Source organism: Carica papaya, chromosome 6 (assembly GCF_054855325.1).
Source record: "Carica papaya isolate Zhongbai chromosome 6, ASM5485532v1, whole genome shotgun sequence".
In the NCBI taxonomy this organism is placed as follows: domain Eukaryota; kingdom Viridiplantae; phylum Streptophyta; class Magnoliopsida; order Brassicales; family Caricaceae; genus Carica; species Carica papaya.
The window spans coordinates 29,864,332-29,887,541 of NC_142314.1; the positions used below are offsets into that span (position 1 = coordinate 29,864,332).

Consider the following 23,210-nt stretch of genomic DNA (forward strand, 5'->3'; position numbering starts at 1 on the left):
TCTCATGTAGTGTTAGACACTTCCACATATGCGACAAGTACTATTGAGGCGATAGTAGGGTCGATCTCCATGATCCTTACCATAATGCTGATAAGTCGTACCGCGTCTTGCTATCGAGACTTGAGAAAGAGCTTGAGTCATAGGCTTAGGCCTTTTTTTCTGTTGAACCCATGCAATAGGTGCTAGTCTCGGTGTGAAACCGGGGGTCTGGAATTACTCACTGGTGGAGGGAAGATATGAAATTTCCTCTCTTCTAGTTGTGTCTTGGCCAGAACTACTAAGTAGGTACTAAACTTGAACACATACAGTTGTTGCCTAATCTTAGAATGGATGCCCCACTCAAACCTCTTTGCCTTTTTGCCTTCATCCATCATACTCTCAAGGGAATACCGGCCCAATTCTAGGAACCTTCGGGCACACTCTGACATTGTCATATCATCCTGAACCAAGTGTGCAAACTCTATTTCCTTCAAATACCGAATATGCTCTGGGAGGTACTCTGCATTGAAGGCTATGAGGAACTATTTCCAAGTGACTGGAACGAGTAAGGTGGCCAGCTGCCACCAGCAACCTACCTCACCCACGAGCATGTAAGTGACAAATACAATCTTCTGTTCGGGAACTACTTTAAGAGTTGCGAAAGCCTTCTCTGCATCTGTTAACCAATACTCGACCTATTCAAATGAGGATACCCTTGCAAAGGTAGATGAATTTAGTCTCTTGTACCTCTCAATGTAGTCTAGGTCCATCATGAGTGGAACTAGGTCCAATGAAAGAGGGACTGGATTATGCTGGGGAGGGGCTGGGTGGCCCTGTAGTGGCACCTAGTTGTATGGTGGGGGAACCAGATTATACTGTGGTGGTGTTGGATGATATGATAAAGGAGCAGGGTTGTATCGGGGTGGCACCGGAACTTCTCATTGCCAGGGTGGCTCAAATTATGGCAGGGTTAGAGGGTCAGACATTTCTCTCATTTCTTCTCGGGCCTGCTGGGTAGAGATAAGTCTCTCCAGCATCTCAAAGAGTCAATCGATATCCTCTCAACGCGACCCATCCCAGGCTGCTCAGTTTAGTAGAGGTCTTTCTCTCCTTATATTCTTGTACCTGCATTTCACAAGAGAGAGTTGAGTATCGAGTTATATTATAGTATTTTTAAATCTCTGTATAAGGAATGGTTCTGAGGAACGCGACTTTGATACCAACTATAAATATCCAAAATCTTAAGAAAATAAATGTATATTAAAATAGCATAAACAAATAGTAATTTAGAGTTTACATTCCTTACACAGTAAATTAAAGTGTTTGATAGGGTTATGTGAATGTCTTTTTTAAAAAAGTTAAAATAACAGAAACAGAAATGAAACTAAAATCCTGTGGGGTTAACCTCTACTAGCAACTTTGATGGGGTCCATGAGGTAATTTTTACTCGTAATCCATTTGCTGTTCAGAATCTGGATCTTGGTTTTTTTGATCTGAAATGGTTAAATAGGGGAATGAGTTACACTAGCCCAGTAAGAATATCATATTAATTACTGACACAAAAAATCGAAAGTTGATAAAAAGTATAAAACAACTAATGGAGTCATTGATTTAGGTAAATTCATTTAACATAAAATCGTTTATTCCATACTTGTCGTTATAGGTTCCCAAAAAATTGATCTATGAAGATAATAACTTAGATAACATTGTAATTTTATCTCCAAGCGAGCAAGAATAATAACTTACATTTTCACTTGCTTACCGGTACTTCTGTGAGTTCATAAAGATATCCCCTTATGCGTGAACCAAATATCTAAATTTGTAAATTAACTGGTCGTCCCCATACCCCGTCTAGTAATGGACGCCAAATATATCATCATCTCGATATTCCATCTGGTATGAGAGTGGACCATATCTCCCAAACCCTTCCGGTATGGGACTTCCCAACCCTGTCTGACTGAGGTAACATTTGTGGTAGAGTTTTTCCTATGTGTTGAGTTCGTCCACCTTTCCCAAGGTACCTAGTAAACTTTCATATATAGATTAACATTATCAACCAATTTCCAATTATATATCAACATTCCATATTTACAAATTATTAATAAGTCATGCAAAGAGACGGTACGTAAATCAAGATAACATAATTGAGACACTTATTGAAAAACAAATCATAAACAAGGCTATGTAGTTAGGTATACTAAATAACTGAGAAAGTAATGGAAACAAGCAATTTAATGCACACAACATAATAGTAAGTATTTCAGGCAGTATAGGAGAAAATAAGCAGTAAATTATGGCAAATATGCACTGACCAGTTCCGACTCCACTAGTGAACTGTAATTAATTTTAAAATTTTTTAATTTTCACAAAACACAACATTATTGATTATTAAGCTTTAATTCACCGTAACAGAGAAAAGTATGAGAGATTTTTACTTTGGATCGGTGTTCAAAACGCATATTTTTGACTGCACCTGCTGGCGGTCCCCAAGTTTCCTAAATTTTTTCTGCGGAAATTAAAACACTCGTAACGTATCTAAAAATACCCCAAAAGACCAAAATAAGTGTTTTAAAATATTTTCAGCCAATTTTAGGATTTCGACATGGTGGTCTCGCCGTTCTCCGGCGCCGGCTTAGCTGCCCACAACGGTGGTTCGCTCTGGCTCATTTTGACTAGTTTTATACATAAACTTGCAAAAAAGCAAGTTAAGAGGCCTCGGTTGGCCAAAAAAGTTAGAAAACCGAAACGTTAATAGCGAAAGGTCTCCATGTGCGGCGGCTCTGCCGGTCTTTCTTCACTGTCGAAGCTCCATTTCGGCTAACCTACACCAAAAAAGGATGAAGAACACAATGGTAAAAAAATCACGCAAAATGGGAAACAGGAAGGGGGTCATTAGATAGGGTTTTGGGTTTTTGGTTGCAGCAGCTCAGCCCTTTGGCTCTGATATGGTCATAGAAATACTTGGGATCGAATTCCGAGCGAAAATAAGAAAATTTTACCTCTCTCAGCAGTCGGCAGGGGCTCGAATGCGGCAGTGACGGCATCCCTTCGGCAGCTGGTCTTCCCTCCAGTCGCCCTCCTTCTTATTCTTCTCCAGTTGGGTGTCGGTTAGGGTTTCGGGGCCGACTGAAGAGAGGTTTAAATACCTATCTTCTCTCTAATCCGAGTCGTCCATCTGCGTCGACATAGAGCGAGGAGAGTCGTCCGATCATTGCCTATTTAGGCCGATTGCTTGGGCGAATCTAGGTCGTCAATCACGATCAATATCATCCATCTGATTGCATCTAAAGAGAGAATACATCTGGGTCGTTCGTGTGCGTGGGATGGAATCTAGGCCGTCAGTTCGTCCAGGCACGCGGATCGCCCACATGGCCTCTCATGTGGAGCCGACGCCAACATGTCCACCACGCAGTGCGTTCTGACTCGTCGTGGCTTCTAACTGGTTTGTCCCACATGGAAAAACTTTTTCTTTTTACAATTTTACTGCCTATTTTAAAATTTTCTTTCAAAAACACCCCCCTCACAATTTCACTATTTTTTTTCCAGAATTGTTTTTAATTTCGTCCCTAATTTATTTTTTTTCAAAAATTTAAATTAAAATAAAGGTTTAATTATTTATATATATATATTTATAAATTAAAAAATTATCCCGAACAAAATTTCTGGACCTGAGTGTTACAGTAAAAATTAAGTAAAAAAAATTCAAATAAATAAATATGATAAAATCTTCCCCAAGATGCTAAAAAATAATCACACAAATATACCAAAATTTTAAACGTGGAAAACCCCTTCAATGTAAAGAATAAAAACCACTGAACCTCTCTTGGTTCAAGTAAAAGAACTTTACTATAAAAAATTAGTGTTTACAGCAACTACAAGCAACCACAATAATCCTCAAACAAATTCTCTACAATAAATCAACCAAACAAAAACAGATAAACAAGGAAATGGAAAAATATCACCAAAGTAGCTGCTGTTTGTAACGTCCCATTCCCTGTTCGACTGCGTTAAGATAATCTAATCCACAATCCTATATCAACATACGACATGTAAAGAATTCTAACCAATTTCCTTAGCAATTAGCCACGTGGTAACAAATTTCTTTACAACGAATACACAACTAGACTCAAGGTTATCTTAATGAACACAACCATATACATGAATTCTCGACCACCACTTTAACACGATTATCTACACTATTATATCTCAAATGAAGTATATTATATTACAATCATATCTCCTCATGTATAGTGCTCTATTGCTAAGCATTTTGGTTTCGATTCCTGTTTCAATGCATATGAAAATAAAGGTAATCAACATCTATGGCCCAATAAGATAAAATTTAGAACTTGAAACTAAAATATGAAAATTAGTTAAACTCCCACCCCAATATTTCTCATCTTTTTCTTCTATACACCATTCCTTCCTTTCCACTAATTTCACTCTCTCATCTCTCAATGTTCTCTTCATATCTATACTCACTTCCATTCACTTACTTTCTATCTCTAACACTCTACCCTTCCCTGCCCTATACCACAAGATGACATGCTCGACTCCCTCTTGCCTCAACTTAGCACACAATGGTTAGCCCCGCCGACACACCAATACCTATGTTAATGCCAAAAAATTAGTTCACAACCAAACAACCAGATAATATCATTCACATTCACAACATTCAAGACAACTAACTAACTCATCGTACCTCAACATGCAAACACTGGCCCTTGAAGGGCCACACACGCACACTCTTGCTACATCCATGGTATCACCACAACAACAGGTACCTTCACCCAAACATATGCAGGCCACCGAGCGGCCACACACGTAGACGTGCCACATCCCCATATTAACACCTCAATACACCATCATACACCTTAATCCAAACACTTAACGACCACTAAGTGGCCACACCGAAAACTCGCAAATATCGACCAATGGCCTCACACACACACACAGATGTGCCACCACTCAGCATATCGGCACACTAAAAACCTAAAAGTATTAGCCAATGGCCTCACACACACGCACTTGAATAAGTGAGTGTCGGCAAATGGATGGCCAGCACTTTATCTATCTCCCTTCCTATTTTCTAGTTTCTTATCCATTTTAACTTTAGGTCTCCCTCACCTCTCGGTTATGAACAAGTCTCCCTCCAAACGCTTTGTTCTTTTTTTCATATCAGTCCTCTCCAAACTATATATCCTAACCGACTCTAACTCTACTCCTTCTCTAATCCTCTCTTTTACGTACTGTGTACAATTACCTATTAGAACAATCGTTCCTCCTTATGGTTCAATCGGTATATCTTTTTCCCTTCCTCTATTTTCTGCCTCCAACTACACATCCACCTCTAATCACCTCACTACTCCCTATTCCCTACCTCTGTGCACCTTAGTTAACCTGAAATACAAAAAATCAAAGTACATTGCCATAATAAAGTTTGAAATTCCAAATTCTCCTTATCTCTTACTTGTGTCCTCCTATGTCTAAAAAAAAATCTATTTCAGACCTTACTTTCTCTAGAAACTTCCGGTCAACTGCTGTTCTTGCCCTAACTCATTTTTTTCTCTTTTTCGCACACTCTTTATTTTTTTTCCTTTTCTTTTATGCCCAAGCTCCCCTTTTATACCCAACCTAACCAAAATCTTGACCGTTGAAAGTGCCTACCTAATCGTAGTCGTCCATCCTATATATACTTAAGCTATTACAATATCCTCCCTTTTTAAAGAAATTTGGTTCCTCAAATTTCATTACACTATATTAACTTGAAAAGTTGCGGATAGTTGGTTCTCATCTCATCCTCTCGTTCCTAAGTTGTCTCCTCCTCATAGTGATGTTGCCATAGTACTTTCACCATCGGTATTGTGTTACTCCTCAATTTCCTTTCTTGTCGTTCCATGGTACGTATTAGTTTTTCCTCATACGTCAAGTTCCTCTCTAACTAAAGTATTTCATGTTATATAATATGTGTCAGATCAAGCTGATACTTTCGTAACATCGAAACATGAAACACATCATGCATTTTAGTACATTTCGGAGGAAGTGCAATTCAGTAAACAACTGTACCTACCCTTTCAAGAATCTCAAAAGGTCCGACAAAATAGGGGCTCAATTTTTCTTTCTTCCCAAACCTCAACAAACCGTTAATGGGTGACACCTTTAGAAACAGATGATCACCCACCTCAAATGCTAGATCCTTCCTGTTATCTGCATACCCCTTATGTATATTCTATGTTGCTTATAAGTTTTTCCTTATCACTGATACCTTAGCCATCGTCTTCTCTACTAACTCTGAACCGAACAACTATCTCTCTCCAACCTCATTCCAACAAACTAGCGACTTGCAAGGTCTACCTTAAAGAGCCTCATAGGGGGGTCATCCCAAGACTAGCATGATAACTATTATTGTAAACAAACTCTATAAATGGTAGCATCTCTTCCCAATTTTTCTCAATATCTAAAACACATGCCCATAACATATCTTCCAATCGTACAAAAATTTAGTTTTATGTCAATTGCCAACTATAAACTTCTCTAGAACCAAGAGGTGAACCTAGAGTCTCTATCCAAAATAATGGAGATAGGAATCCCATGCAATCTAATTACTTCTCTTACATATAACCGGGCAAGATGGTCAGCTGAGTCAGAAATCTTAGCCAAAAAAGAGAGGATTTGGTTAGTTGATCCACAATTACCCAGATATTATCTTGGTTCCTGCGGTTTCTTAGTAAACCTATCAGAAAATCCATCAAAATATGCTCCCACTTCTATTTTGGTATTGGTAAGGATTGCAATAATCCCCCAGGTTTTTAGTGTTCCACTTTACCTGCTGATACGTCAAACATTTTGACACAAACTCAATAATGTCCCATCTCATCCTATGCCACTAATAATGTTTTTACAGATTTCTGTGCATCTTAGTACTCCCTGGGTGCATGACAAATCTCTTATTGTGTGTTTCCTTGAGGATTTCCTTCTATAAGTCATTGTCATTAGGCACATAAATCCTATTCCTATATGTGAGCACCCCATCATCACGTAAGCTGAATCCAATCGAAGTCTCTTCCTCCATTCCTTTCTTGATCAATTGTAGATCGGTATCAGCAATTTGAAACTCATTAATTTTCTGAATTAGGGTCAGCTAGGCTCTCAAGCTGGCTACATACTTACCTCAATATTGTTCTTAAATTTCCACTCATTGCATGGCTTCACATAATTCCCACTCAAATACCATCAAATATGTCAACATCCCAATACTCTTTCGGTTAAGGGCATCTACTATTACATTCTCCTTTTTTTGGATGGTAACAAATTCTACAGCTAAAATCTTTCAACAAATCTATCCACTGCCTCCACCGCATATTGAGCTCTCTGTGTGTGAACAAGTACTGTAAACTCTTATGATCGGTATAAATTTCAAAGATCTCCCCATATAAATAATGTGGCCACAATTTCAGGGCATATACCACTCCAGCCAACTCCAAATCATGTGTCAGATAATTTTTTTCAGATATCTTCAGTTGATTGGAGCCATACGCAATTACCTTTCTATGCTACATTAATACACACCCCAACCCTAAACAAGATGCATTAGTATATGCCGCGTAGCCCCCACTTCCAGAAGGGATGACTAATACTAAAGCCGTGGTGAGTTTCTGTTTGCGCTGATTGAAACTATTCTCACAATCTTTATTCCACTCAAATTTTGTACTCTTCTTGGTCAATCTAGCAAATGGAGTTTCTATACTTGAGAATCTTTTGACAAATCGGTGATAATATCCTGTTAATCCCAAGAAGCTTCTAATCTCAGTTACAGTGCTTGGTCTATCTCATTTCACCACTACTTCTACCTTTTCCGGATCCACTAAAACCTTATCTCTTAACACTATATGTCCAAAGAACGATATTTGATCTAGCTAAAATTCACACATTAACTAAACTTGGCATTTCCCAGTTTTATCAACACACCTGTCAGATGTTCGACATGTTCCTTTGAATTTTTAGAGAATATCAAGATATCATTTGTGAAAACGATTACATAACGATTCAGGAGAGGTCAGAACACCCGGTTCATCAAGTCCATAAATATTGCAGGGGCATTTATTAGTCCAAAAGGTATGACAAAGAATTCATAGTGTCCATACTTAGCGCGAAAAATCGTCTTCGCTATGTCCTCTGCCCTAATCTTCAATTGATGATACCCAGAACGTAGATCTATTTTTGAGAATACCTAAGCTCCCTATAGTTGATCAAAAAGGTCATCTATCTGTAGTTGATAAAAAAGGTCATATATCTTCGGAAGTGGGTACTTATTCTTTATTGTCACCTGATTCAAATCTGGTAGGCAATGCACATTTGCATGGTTCTGTCCTTTTTCTTCACAAACAATACAGGTGCGCCCCATGGCGACACACTTGGCCTTATGAACTTCTTGTCTAACAATTCCTGTAATTATTTACTCAATTCCAAAAATTTCGATCTGGCCATCTAGTACAAGGATTTGGAAATGGGTTGAGTTCCTAGTTGTAACTCTATAGTGAACTCAACTTTTCTTCCAACGGTAGTATAGAGAGATCATCTGGAAATACATTAGAGAAGTCTCAGGCCATTTGTATCTTCTGAAGCATGGCCTTTTTACTCCTATTCCCTATCAAACATACTTATGAGAATTTTATTGTATAAGCCATATAATTCAAAATGTCACATTGTACTTATAAGTCATAAGTACAGAACATAAGCCAAATAAGGACACACACTAACCAATTATTTTACCCAATTATCACCGTTTTATTGTATTCTAGTAACACTTTACAAATGTATATATTTATCATCTCTCTTTTTTATATCGAAAAAGGTTCCTCATCAAGAATTTCAAACGTAACTTTCTTACGAAAGTAATCTACATGTGCATGATGTGCAACTAGTCAATCCATCTCTAATATTACATCAAAGTCTCTACTATCCAACAAAATCAAGTTCACTCCCAGTTCTCTCCTAGCTATTTCTATTTTTCATGACCTATACATTACATCAGTATACACGGTGCCGCTAATTGGCGTGGATACCATGAACATACACTCTAACCTTACTAGCTCTACTTTCAGTTTAGATGTAAACCTATGCGAGGTGAATGAATGTGTCACCCCTAGATCAATTAGAACTTTAATAATAAAATTTGATATATTAAGTGTATCTTGAGTAACCTCTGGGGTGACCTCTGTATCCTGTGTTGTCAGGGCAAACACTCTACCTGGAACCATTAATCTGTTGTGCTTCCTAAGTATGGGACAGTCTCGTACTAAATATTGGGTACTACTATATCTGTAACATCGTTGACTAGTAATTGTACATGGCCTATCCCCATGACTCCTACCACAACGTGTACAATCTGTATTCATTAACAATATATGATGCCCTATAGTTAAATCCTAAATTGTTCTTTGCCTATTCTCTGTCTGAACGGAGGGTGGTGGATCCACTTATAACTGGGGGGTCCTCTACTGTACTCTATCTGCTCCCTATACAGAGTTTTTACCAACTGTGTCTTCTCTAAAATCGCCTGATAGGTAAGTAAGGCAAACACCACTACTTGATGGTACAATTCTAGTCTCAGTCCCATCTCAAATCTTTTAGCCTTCTTCAGTTCATTAATCATAACTTTCGGAGAAAAACAGTCCAACTCTATGTACCTCTCTGCATATTTTGCCACTGATAACTTCCCTTGACGCAATTCTACGAGCTCCGTCTCTTTCCTCCGCCTAAGAAAATTGAGGAAATATTTAGTATTAAAGGCTTCTAGGAATACTTCCCAGGTTACTGGGGGAACTAAAACTCATTTCTTCAAATTCCACCAACGTTCCGCGGATCCTCTTAACATGAAGGTGGCTAGTTGTACTTGTTGCTTGGTTGTCACCTCGATCACATCAAATAGCTTCTTAATTTTCTTGATCCAATCCTCTGCCACTAGTGGGTCAGAAACTCTATTGAATGTCGGGGGGTTAAGCCTTCGGTATTTCTCAATATTACTCGTATCCACCCACCCTGACCAGTGCTCCAATGTTTTTAAAAAGATGACTTCGGTCGTAATTCTCTTTCTCTAATCATTGTGGCCAAGATCTCCACCATCCTGCACAACCGATTGAAGTCATCCTGATGGCCAACAGTCTGCTCCACATGCGGTATCTGGGATATAGAAGGAAGCCTAGGATAGGTAGTGGGTGGCACAACTGAGAATGAGGGCAGCCCTTGGAAGACTGAGAGTGGCACATGCTAGAATGACGGTGCCCAGCAGGGTTGATTTCTTTTTGTTTTACCAATTCAAATAAATCAATTCTTATTTTGTAAGAACATGAAGTTAGATTATGGATTGTTAATTATAGATTTAGTTGGAATTTTTTATAATGGTTGCAAATTTTTACGGAGTTAACTTTAGTTTTTTTTGTCTATATATTTAGTTTAGATTTAATGTATATTTTTATATTTTTCTAGAACAACAATAAACATTCTCTAGTGTTTTATTTCCATATTACTATTTTATAAACTTATTTTGTTCCTTTTATTTATTTTGTAGTATCAAAACCAAGTTCTAACACTTTTGTCATTCCTCATTTCTTCTTATCAATCAAGTTATTTGTCTTGTTCGAGGAGACTGAAAATTATAAAGGGAAGCTCATAAAACCATAAATTTGTCAAGTGCTACAGATGTAGAAAATTTGAGCATATAAAGAAGAATTATAGGGTGAAGCTTTCCAAAGCAAACCTTGTAAGTGAATGCAATGAATCACTAAATTTGGAGCAATGTTTCACCATTGAAGTAGTTAAAGGGAGGAAAAACATTATTGTTGAACCAGTCCCACTTCAGCTTCAACCTTGAAAGCTGTAAATAAGAGTGAATTATTTATTATGGTTCCTCTCATTATGTCACCGGAAATGATTCTTCGTTTTCAAAGTTGTGTCAACATGATGGAAAAAAAAATTATAACTATAGTTGATAACTCTACTTATCTTGCAGTAAATGAAGGAGTTATGAAAAATGGTGTTGATGATATAAACATCAAACTAAATGATATTTATCATGTTTCATATTATAGAAAAAATTAGTTTCAGTATTTTAAATTACAAATTTTGAAAAGTCTATCTTATTTTGACCAAATAATGTGAAAGTGTTTGATAATGAGATGTTGATGTTATTTCAACTAATGAAAAGAAAGGTTATTTATTTTTTGTGTCAGTATTTGAAGCTTATATGAAGAAAACTAGTTAAACCGATAACATCACAATTTGGCATGCTCAATTAGGTCATTTAGGCAATCATATATTGCAACAAATTTCTCCAAAAATGTTGATAGATGACATGCTAACCTTGAAGAATTTACATACAAATGTGATTTGTCAAGACTGTTAATATAGCAAATTACATCACATTCCTTTCAAAAATCCATTCAATCGTATATCAGCTTTATTTGAATTGCTACACACTAACCTAATGGGACAAAAAAAAAATTTACAGCAGCTATCAATATGCAACATAATGATAGATGACTTCTCTAAATTCGCTTAGGTGTAATTTCTGATAGGGAAAAATGAAGTATTTTATAAGTTCATTCAGTTCCACAGTAATGTAGAAAATGAATTTTGGCCAGAAAATAAAGTGCTTAAGGAGTGACAATGGTGGTGAATTTATATTAGCATATATCTTTCAATTTTATGAGAAGAATGACATTTAAAGATAAATAACATGTTTTAGTACCCCTCAGCAAAATGGAATTACAAAAAGGACATTGGCATATCTTGCTTCAACAAGTCTTGCATAGTTATATGATAAAATTTCACATGAAAACTTTGGGCTAGAGCTTTTCAATGCGTTTGTCATCTAACAAATTGTTTACCTCCATGGCTAGGTAAATAAATTTCTCATTTCTATACTTTGTACAATGTAAAACCAAATGTAAATTACTTTTAGGTATTTAGTTTAATTTGTTATGTTAATATTTTAAAATCTAATTGAACTAGACTTTATTAGAAGCAAAAAAGCGTATTTTTGTTATGATTCATGTACAAAAATGATAAGGTGTATACATCTAGAACTCAAGAAGTTTGTTACTTCTAGAGATGTTATGTTCGACTAAATATTTCGTCATTATTCAGCCAAAAAATCTTTAGTTTAACAAGCCATTTTTTTATGGTGATCTAAAAAGTTCACAACTGGTTCCTAACAGTAATTTACAAGATTGAAACACTAATGAATCTCCAACTCAAAACAATGCAAGTAGTGGTGAACAACAAGTTAAAAGGAGGTCGACAAGACAGAGAAGATAACCAAATTACCTTAAGATTATGAGGTTCAACTTTATCATTGCATCGTTGCTTCATGCTTCTATATAGGAGCATTAGCTAAAGAGCCAACAAGCTACGAAAAAGCCAAAAGAGGTCCGAAATAGGAAGCAGCCATGTAAGAAGAAATTGAAAGTTTAAACAAAAATAAAAAATCAGAGTTAGTGTCAAAACCAAAAAATTCCAAACCTATCACTTGCAATGGGTTTACTGGTTGAAGAAAAATTCAATGGGACTGTTGACAAATACAAATCTCGATTTATTGCACGTGACCTCTCTCAAAACTATGAGCTAGATTACGAGGAGACATTCAGTCTAGTTACGAAAATGATAACAAAAAAAAAACTACTTTTTTTTCTCTTACAACATTTAAAAATTGAAAATTCTAGCAATTTGATGTAAAGAACACATTTCTTTACAAAAAATTAAATCATGAAGTATTTACGAAGCAACCCAATGGATATGTTTCGAAATAGTATTCTCACCATGTTTATCAGCTTAAGAAGGCATTATATAACCTTAACTAAACACCATATGCTTGGTATGTTAAAGTTGTCGAATACTTTATCTTTTGTGGCTCTAAAGTTTCTGCTGCAAATTCTAATTTATTTATTAAATTAGAATCAAATATGTACTTGATGGTCTTATTGTATGTGAATGATATGATAATTACTGGAAATAATGAAACAAAACATTTTAGGTAAAAAAATGAACTTAATATTCAATTTGAGATGAAAAACTTTAGGGAGGCTACCTGTTTTCTTAATTTAAAAATTGAATAATTAGATTAGTAGTATTTTATTTCTCAAAAAAAAATATGTGGGGAAGCTTTACAATGCTTTGTCATGAGATAGGTAAAAGAGAAAGCTACTCCAATTGAGCCACATCTCAAATTGGTGAAAGATGAAGGAGAGTTATTGAAGGATGTTGGAAAATTTTAACTATTTGTTTGTAGTTTAATCTATTTAACTATCACAAGAAGTTCTCACTTAGCAATGATAAAAATAATTTTTATTTATGTAAATGACACACTTGATTATAGTCTTATGGATAAAGGTATGAAAAGTTCTTGTTAAGTGATTTTATCGATGTAAACCGGGTTGGAGATGCAGATGTTAGACATTTAACTTTAGGCTGTTGTTTTAGTACTAGTTTAATAATGATATCCTGGTGCAGCAAGAAGCAATCAATAGTCATTTTATCTAGCATTGAAGTTGAATAGGAGGTAACAACTATGGCTGCACAAGGGTATATGTGGTTGAAGAGATTAATAGAAATTATCAGGGTGTGTCCAAACTTAATTATGTTATCTAAATTAAATGTGATGATGAAAATGTTGTTAAGCTTGCATCGAGTCCAATTTTTCATAGTCGGACAAAGCATATTAAAGGATATCAACGGCATATTCGATAAAAAAGAGGTAAACCAATAAATTGAGTTAAAATGAATTTCTATAGTTGATCAGATTGCTGACATATTTAAAAAGACTTTGATAAAGCGTAAGTTTAAAAGTTTTAGGGTTGTACTTGGAGTTCTTGATCGTAAGCATGCACTAAAGGAGAGTGTTAAAAATTAGTGCATCTTGCTTATTTTTTTCCTTTTGTTTTACTATGTCAAATAAATTAGTTTCTATTTTTTTACAGTGGTGTTACATATTTTTAGGGATTTAACTTTAATTGTCCTTTATCTATATATATAGTTTATATGTGCTCTATTTTGTGTGTGTTTTTCTATAACAATAATAAATATTTTCTAATGGTTTATTCACATACTAATGCGTTATAAACTTCCTCTATTCATTTTATTTGTTTTTCGCCAATTTATCGATAGTAGCTTCTTTTGAGGTAAAGTTTGAGCACTATGACCGAATTAGATATAGTTTTCCATATAATCCATTGGCCTCATATTAAAGGAAAGTCATAATAATCCTTTTTGGTAAGTATAGCAAAACCAGAATTTATTAATAATATCAATTATTTGCATTCTTATAGTGATTAACCAAAGGCTTCCTCAACTTTTGTTTAAGATATTAGAAACTCACTTTCTCTCTTAGTAGTTCAATGACCAACGTTTGCCTCCAACCAACGTTTGCCTCAAAGGTCTCTATAAGCTAATTTTTTCATTCGCTGAGAGGCGTATGGTTGCGCAAATCTTTATTTAAAATCATCCTCTTAATCTTCCACCACTTATGGCAAAGTCAAAATGTAGTTTTGAGTTAATATCCTTATCTGAATCCATTGAATCCTCTATAAGACTAACCCAAATATCAATTTTTTCTTTCCAAAATGGTGCATGGGCCATGCGATGATCCTTGAACAAGTTCCTGCCAGGAGGAGCTTTCTCTCATGTGGCTCTTATGAAGGGGTTCCTCTAAGATCATAGGCATTCTCTGCCTCTATAGTAGGTAAGATGTTACATGGCCATAAAGGAGCAAGACTTTGTGGAATTTTTATTTAGATTTTGTAAAATGAAATTTAATAGAATTTAAATTAGGTATTACTTGTCACTATCTTCATCTTTTATCTAAAGAGATAATTAGTTAATTATATTAATATATATCTTTAATATAATATACGTATATAATCTTCTTATTTTACTACATGTCATTGTTTTAGACTGTAGATTGAATAGATAAATATTTGTCTTTTACTTATCTTATTGAATAAGAACTCCTAATAATTTTTCATTGGTGACATATATTATATTTTTTGGTTGACCTGCAATAATAACCAATTAAAATTTGATACAATTTTATTTTGTTATACAAAAATAATTTAATAATTATTTTTGTGTGAAATTTTGTAAATTTTAATATTATATTAATAATAACAAATTTTTTTAACAAAAATACAATAATATAGTTTGACTCAATCTCACACTTTTATGAAAAAAGTGAAAGTAATAGTTGGTCTAAAATTATTTTATTTTATAAATATTAAAAAAGAAACATATACATAATTTATTTGATTAAAAAATTTAACTTTATACGTTTTACCAAGGACAAATGACCGAATTTAATTTGTCCAATTTTTTATTCCTACAAATTCAATTTATTATTTATATATTAAGTAACATGAATGAAGGGAGAAAAAGAAATAAATTTGAGAGCAAAGAGATTTTTTTATCTTTGTTTTTTGTATTATAATAATGATAAATTGATATTAGATTCATATCATATATTATGTACATAATATAATTTTTCTAATTATATAAAAAATACTAATATTAGTTTATATAAATAAAAATTATATACAAATAACAAAATTTATAATAAAATATTTTTAAAAATTAATATACTTTAGTTTTTAGTAAAAATTCTGTAAGATAAATAAGATAGAAGAAGAAACTAAATTATCTGAAGTTTTATAATACATAATTTAAGAGTTATAATTAATTAAATATTAAGTACTAGTATTATGATATTTACATGCTAATTTTATACTTAAAATATTTAAGTAATTAATTATTATATATTATTGCATTAAATAAATACATAATAATAATTATTATATTTTTTTATATTTAAATATCTAAATAAATAATTATTATCTATGTTATTACATTAATTTATTTTACTATATTTAAAAATTATTATACTAAAAAAACTAAAAATATAATATTATATAATGCTATATTAAATATACATTAAAAAATTAACATGAATCAATTTTCAGTTTTAGTTTGTACATATATAGATATAGATCGTACATTAGATTTTAGAGGCTTTAATTAAATTTAAAACATAATACATATTTTACAAAACATTAAAACTTGTAGGCAGCTGCCAAGTAAGGAATGATGAAGGAGGAAGTTAAGAGATAGCGGGTCGGGTGGGTTCGGATGAGATGAGATGGGATTAAGTGACGGCTGACGCGTATCTGAATATTAACAGGTCAAACCCACTCCACCAATCACATACATAATGCTCACACCAATCTTATCCGATGATCACTCAGATCAGGGATAAAAATCAAGGGTCACGAAACCACCGCGATTATAAAGGATCCGGCGAACAAATTGAATAGCGTGACGTCATCATGATTTGGTCTCCCGCCATATCTCACTGCGAGGAAAGAGTAACAAAAGGGTAAATTTTATTTCAACCCGACACGTGTCAGTTACGGCATCCTAAATTGGACAATTCACCGTTACCGTTCACTTGCCCGTTCTGTTTCTTTTTTATTTTTTATTTTTTTTTTAATTTCTAAAAATAAGAAATTCATCTCGCTATTTCTCTATTTTCTCGCGTTTCCCTTTACTTTCTCTTCAACTCGGTCGACAGACCCACCCCTTCTCTTCGGATCGAATTACCCTCGCCAGAGAAAGCAAGAAAACAGCACAAACAAATCGATATTGCTCGAGGCAGGAAATTGGAGAGGAGAGGAAAGGAAAGGAAAGGAAAGGAAAGGGATTGTTGAGAGGGAGGAGGATTCGATGCCTAGAGAATTTTCGATTGCTTTCCTAGAAGGGTGGATTAGGGTTTCTTGAGTGGTAATCCTTATCTTTTTCTCTTATCTTTTTTGATTTCCGATTCCTTATCGCCTTGGTCTTTGATCTATCACTTCCCTATTTCGTATTCTGGGTACGTTTTTCTTTCGTTGCAAACCCTAGTTTTGGTTAGTTTAGTTGGCTGAAAAATAATAATCATCGTAAAAACAAAATTGTTTGATTCTTTCGCTGTGTAAATTTATCATCCTTAACTTTCTTGTTTCTGTTCTTATTCTGATTCTAGCTGATCTTAGGATCCTTTTGCAAGAAAAACTCTGTGAAATTTTTGGAGCGTTGTTTTAGTTTGCCATCCGAAATCGAGGGTTTTCTTGTTAGGTTAGATCTTCCACTAATTTTCTTCCTTTTTCCTTCTGTTTCTTCTTCCTTTTCTTGCGTCGTTTTTCCCTTTATTTGTACTGAAAAGCTCTATAAAAAAATAGAAATACGAGGATTTAGGGGTTTGCACGTCAAAAAAGATTTTTACCCTTTGCGTATCTTTTTACATAAAGTGGGATCGGGTTGGGTGTATATAGGATGGCCTTGAATTTTTCACACAGACCCATCTTTGCTCCTCACTTATCTGATGAAAATTTGGTTTCGCCTATGAGGATTGCTAATGGCTACCTGGTTGAGGGTATTCCCGAGAAGAATGGGGATGGATTTGCTAAATCTTGGAATACTGAAATGGAGGATTGTTTTGATTACGGAAGAGATAGGGGTGATAGGTGCGGCTCTCAAGAATCAGTTTCTAAAGATATTCTTGATCTTTTGCCATCTGATCCCTTTGGCATGGATATTAGTAGTACTTTTACAGCCATTACTGGTTGGCTTGAGGATTTGGAGGTCGATTATGGTGGGTATGGAATGGATGAGGTTGGGACTGATGATGGTAATTATCAGTTATTTGCTGGCTTGAATTTTATCTGGAGCAATGCAATGAAGTTTCAGACGTTCCCCGCAAACTTGGGATTTAATCACAAATCTGGTGTGGTGAGTGGGTTTGGTGGTTGTTCTGAGAAAAAGATAACAGATGAATCTTGTCATGATGCCTTCAGATCAGGTTGTGATGTGGATGATATTTTGATTTTTGGAAAAGAGACTATGGAAATTGACTGTATAAGAAATGGGCCTAAGAATGGGATTTGTCCTGATGGAGATGGAGGGGCTCCCCATGCAGCTTTGACATTTGCTGTTGGTTGTCTGGGTGTTCGGGATCTCCTTGTTGTTGAAAATGTTTGCAGATCTCTACGATCTACTGTCCAAGGTGACCCCCTGCTGTGGAGAAATATTCACATTGAGCAACCACTGAACGAGAAGATAACAGATGATATTCTTTTGCAATTAACTAAGCGGGCCGAAGGGAACCTGCAGTGCTTGAGCCTGGTGGAGTGCCCACGAATTACTGATGACGGTCTGAAACGTGTGCTTGAAAGTAACCCAAGGCTAACCAAGGTTAGTATTTCGTATTTTTTCTTTGTTAAATTTTGAGTCTCCAGTTTTATATGCAAGTTTAAAATTATTTTGCTATGTTTCATTTGGTAAGGTTGATTTTAGGAGTTTTTCTTTGGCTTTCTTCATCTATTTCGTCTATTTTAAGTACGAATTTCCTTTGGTATTATCAAATATTTTGCATGGTGGATTTATGATTAGCTTATAATCTTTTGTTGAAGGCGCTTTAACTTTGATGGTACTAGGAATCTTTGGTTGCATTTTGTACTTTGGTTGATGTATTCTCTCGTCTCCTGGTGTTATCTTGTTTTTATCATTAGTCTTGATTTCTTATTTAATGTTTCTTTGGTTAAAACAAAAAACATTCACGTGGCAGTAATTTAAGGGACAATTAAGTCTTCTGCTCGCGCAGTATTTGGATGTGATTCACGTGGCAAGAATCGTGTTTGCAACAAATTCTGTATGCGCAAACACTTGTTCATACAGATAACTTTTTCCAAACCACCTCAAACTAGCATGTTCCAAGGTCTGGTTTTCCGAAGCTGGATGTCTGGGATTTGAACTTCTAATTCTAGTTTTGAACCTGTTGGTGGGGCATAGGGTGCATGTAAAAAGTCTTGTCTATGTGAATGAGAAGCCTAGAAATCGAGACATCCAGGCTAAGTGACATGCTACGTAACAAGGATATAAGGATATGAGGATATCTAAGCTGATGATGACCTATGTTTATGGTTTGTGCTTTGTTTTTGATGCTTGGTTTATGGACATGAGTTGCGGAGTCATATACCTTCTCTGTTGACCATTTATCATGGGGAATGAATTCTATTATGTAATATATTTGACTGTGCTATTTTTGGTATGTGAGCTGCTAATTATTATATTTTTTTCCTGCAGCTGAGTGTGCCTGGATGTACACGGCTTAGCATTGAAGGCATTGTGAACAGCCTAAGGACTCTCAAATCTATGGGTACATTGGGGTTGAAGCATCTACGGATTGGTGGCCTTTATGGTGTGACAGAAAAGCACTTTGAAGAGTTGAAATGCTTGTTGGGTGCAGATGGTAACATGCAGCGGAATGCCTACAGACCACGTTTCTATAACAGAAGAAACTTTTATCTCTTGTCTGAGGATGATCGGGCCATTGACATTGAGATGTGCCCAAGATGTCAGAATCTGAGGCTCGTTTATGATTGCACTGCAGAGGCTTGTCAAGGGAAAGAAAATACCACTCAGTTATGTCGAGCATGCTCACTTTGTATAGCACGTTGCATACAGTGCGGTCGGTGCATTAATGACATTGAATATGAGGAAACTTTTTGTCTTGATTTGCTTTGTTCTGACTGTAAACCTCCCACTCATCATGAACAAAGTGGCCTCTATCTTCATGGCTAAACTGAAGGTTGCACGAATATGGGTTACATATGGTCAAAAAGTTGCATTCTGGAAACTGAAGGCAGCCATGTAAAATTGGCTTTCTTTCTATTTCATTAGCGGTCTTTTTTTGTCTTCTGACTTCATTTCTGGTTCAACTCCGGGTGGAGTTCTACTTGGCTAGCTGGATGTGGTCATCTGATCCTGGTTTGCTGTTATGGGAAAAATAAAAAAGAACAAAAAAAGGAAGATTAAAGAAAAATGAAGCAATATCGCAATATAGGTTGCGTGCTCAGATTATATCGGTAGGACAAAGGATCTCATGGCGGATGTTCCATTTGTGTGGCACTGTTATCCAATAAAGTCCCATGAAAAATAAAGTCATCTGCTCAAGGATGTTGGTAGCTGTTGTGGAAGTGGCATGAAAGTGGAAATGACCTCATGGTAGCCTACATGGGCAGTATGATTGTCAGGCAATGTTTGTTGTATTATGATGTCAGTTGTGTTCCCATTTATTCATAATATCTGACACTGAAGCGGTGTACGTATGACCTCTCCACTGCCAGGCATTTGTATGAATCATTCTTCTCAAGCATTACAGCTGCTCTTTGATGCAGGCTTCTGCATCGGAGTTGCTGTATAGTAAATCAAGGATGGAGGATTTTAGATGGTTGCTTGTTCTGGATGTCTGGATTGGGCTGCACGAGAGTCAGAGGTCTGTGCTGTCAGATGTAATCTAACTCCTGGTTTATTTCTTGAATTGCAGAAGTAGGCACATTATTCTTATCTTCCTCTATGGTAGGAACAACACTCATGTATGTTCTCACTTCCAATTAAATGGAAGTTTTGATGGGTCTGATTTTACGGATGCCAAGCAGCATGCAGTTGCTTTTCAGTAAATGAAAATGAGGCCCATCAGTTTATCATGTTGGAATTTGGTTTGTATTAAGGAGGTAAATGCTCGCGGGGATGATTTTGGATCTTGGTATTCTAATAATGCTTTTGCTGTTTTGGCATGCTTCACTTCTTTGAATGCACCCCTGAACTAACCTTATTTACGATTGGCTCATCTTGGAATGTTTGGAACTGGGGGAATCTTGAATCTTGATTGTCTTAACCAACTTTGTGTGTATTTCTGGGATTTAGTGGGGACTGGTTGATTGATTAAAAGGTGGGTTTTAGCGGTAAATATCTATAGTTTGTTTGCTAGGGTGTGTAAAACAACAGTTTCTTGTCCATTGTTTTGATGTCACTTTTTTAGGGTATAAACTGTAGAGGGATATTCGGTTATAGCCATTGTTGAATACGTCAATGCATTGACTTACAGTTATGGAAATGAAAGTCCAGCTATGGATGCGACAAAGCTCATTGGATGGCGGTTTGTAATTGTAGGAGAAAAGGTGATTTCTTAATTCTAAGTGTCTTAGGTTTTTTGTCAAATTGAAATCACCAAACAATACTAAATTAAGAAGGGAAAAGTAATTAGAGTATGCCCCTCTAGATACGACCATAAATGGCAACAGGCTAAAGATTTTCGTAAATCACACGCGGTGAAGGGTAAACTAAGGAGAAAAATACGATGTAGCACCTTGATTCAAAGTTTTCAAGCCTTGATGGAGATGGAGACAACTAAGATAATTTCCCTTTGTTTCCTCCAATTTGAAGGAATTGAAAAATAAAGATTTGAGATTGCTTTTCTTTACCATTTCTTCCAAAAATTTCAATCCAAACAAAAGGAAAGGATTTTATGATTATTTCCTCCTCTTTCTTTTCTCCTCATCTGCTCCTCCAATTCATCATGTAAAAATGCAGTTTTTACATTTAACTCTAATATTGTGTTTGGATGATTTTTTTGATGATAATTATAAAATTATACCATATTTGGGAAGATTATGTATTAATGTATGGTAACGACAATAGTTTTGTTTGGATTGATAAGATTATATGGTTATATATTCAGTCAAATTACCAATTTGTTCATGTTTTATTGTATCTAATATTAAATAGAAAAGTATAAAAAAAAAAAAAACTCATTTAACTTGTAAAATTATTTTAATTGTAATTTTTAATGAATTTTTTTCTTAAAATATAAAAAAATAAATTTGTTATGAAGAAGAATTTAATTTTTTTATACTTAATATAAAAAATTAATTTAAAACTAGAATTTTTTATTTATAATTATAAATTAAAAAAATTTAACAAATTATCTATTGCATAATAGTTATTATTATTATTTTTATGACATAAATAAATTAAATAAATAATTTTTATTGAAAATAATTTTTAGTTTTGCTAATTTTTAAATAATTAAATAATTACGTACATTCAATCAACTTATTTATTTAAATCATTCTTTTATTAATACATATGCAATTAATTTTTTTTAAAAAGAAAAAAATGCATAATCGCATAAATATAAGAACTTTGAAAATATAATACCCGTTAAATTACTCCAATTACAAATCTAACGTAAATTAAATAATAAAAAATAATAACATAGTTACATACTAGATATCCACTTTTTAATTATATATTAAGCATCCAACATTTTTTTCACAAATTTCTTAAGTTTATACTAGAGTCTTGTATTTCGACCATAGCAGCCACTGTTTTCAATTATTTGAAAATAAAAAAAAATTAGAAAATAAAAAACTACAAATCAACAAGTTTTGATATTTGAAAATGAGATTTAATATGTAACAACATCGGAAATCTAAAGAAAATAAATAATAACTTAAGTGCGGAAGCAAAATAAAAAGGTTAAGGTTTATATTTCTTATACAATAACTTAAAATTACTAAACAGAATTACAGAATTCACCCTTTTGAAAGAAATACAAGAAATAAAGAAATAAACGGAAAAAAGAAAATATCTAGCTTCTACTTGCAATTTTCTTGCAGATCGGGCTCTGAAACCTAGTCCTCTTGATCTGAAATGGTTAAATAAGGAATGAGCTACACTAGCCCAGTAAGGATATCACACTATATCATCGACACATAAATAAATATAGTTATAAAACTAAAAATAACTAATAGAGCACTAAATTTAGCAAATCCATTTATCAGTCATAAAATCATTTATCGTTCACTTACCACAGTGGAATTTATGAAAAGAACCTATGCAGACAATAATATCATACGGATACTAATTTTATGTAAGATCAGCAACATAGCACATATCATAAATCTATACACATCGTCAAATAACCAAACAATATCTATCACTTTTTCACCAGCCTACTAGTATTCATGGAGGTTCATAAAGATGTCCCCGTTACACGTGACCCTTTTCCTTTAACAATCTCAATTACGGGCCATCCCCATACCCCGTCCGGTATGAGCACCAAATTATTAAACTTCAATACCTCATCCGGTATGAGGGTGAAGTGGGTCGTCCTCATACCCCGTCTGGTATAAGCGCCAAATTATCAAGTCTCCATACCCCGTCCGGTATGAGACAACGTTCACGGTAGAGTTTTCTATGTACCCGATCCGTCTACCATCTCCCAGGATATCTAGTAAGGCTTCCATTCCATCTGTTTATTTAATCACACAATTTTTTCGTTTTCCTTTAGTCTCCATTTTCCAAAT

General features: G+C 34.7%; 1 protein-coding gene across 1 annotated transcript; it reads left to right on the plus strand.

Moving 5' to 3' along the window:
• The first annotated feature begins 17,189 nt into the window (after window positions 1-17,189).
• LOC110822815 (Ribonuclease inhibitor) lies at window positions 17,190-19,886 on the plus strand. The gene is made up of 2 exons (XM_088222784.1): window positions 17,190-18,252; window positions 19,144-19,886. The coding sequence occupies exons 1-2, from the start codon at window positions 17,335-17,337 to the stop codon at window positions 19,639-19,641; spliced, it is 1,416 nt and encodes a 471-aa protein (XP_088078910.1). The 5' UTR covers window positions 17,190-17,334; the 3' UTR covers window positions 19,642-19,886.
• The last annotated feature ends 3,324 nt before the right edge of the window (window positions 19,887-23,210 follow it).

Coding starts and splice junctions, on each gene's coding strand:
- LOC110822815 (XM_088222784.1), top strand. CDS start 17,335: ATGGCCTTGAATTTTTCACACAGACCCATCTTTGCTCCTCACTTATCT. Junction 18,253..19,143: donor GTAACCCAAGGCTAACCAAG/GTTAGTATTTCG, acceptor TTTTTCCTGCAG/CTGAGTGTGCCTGGATGTAC.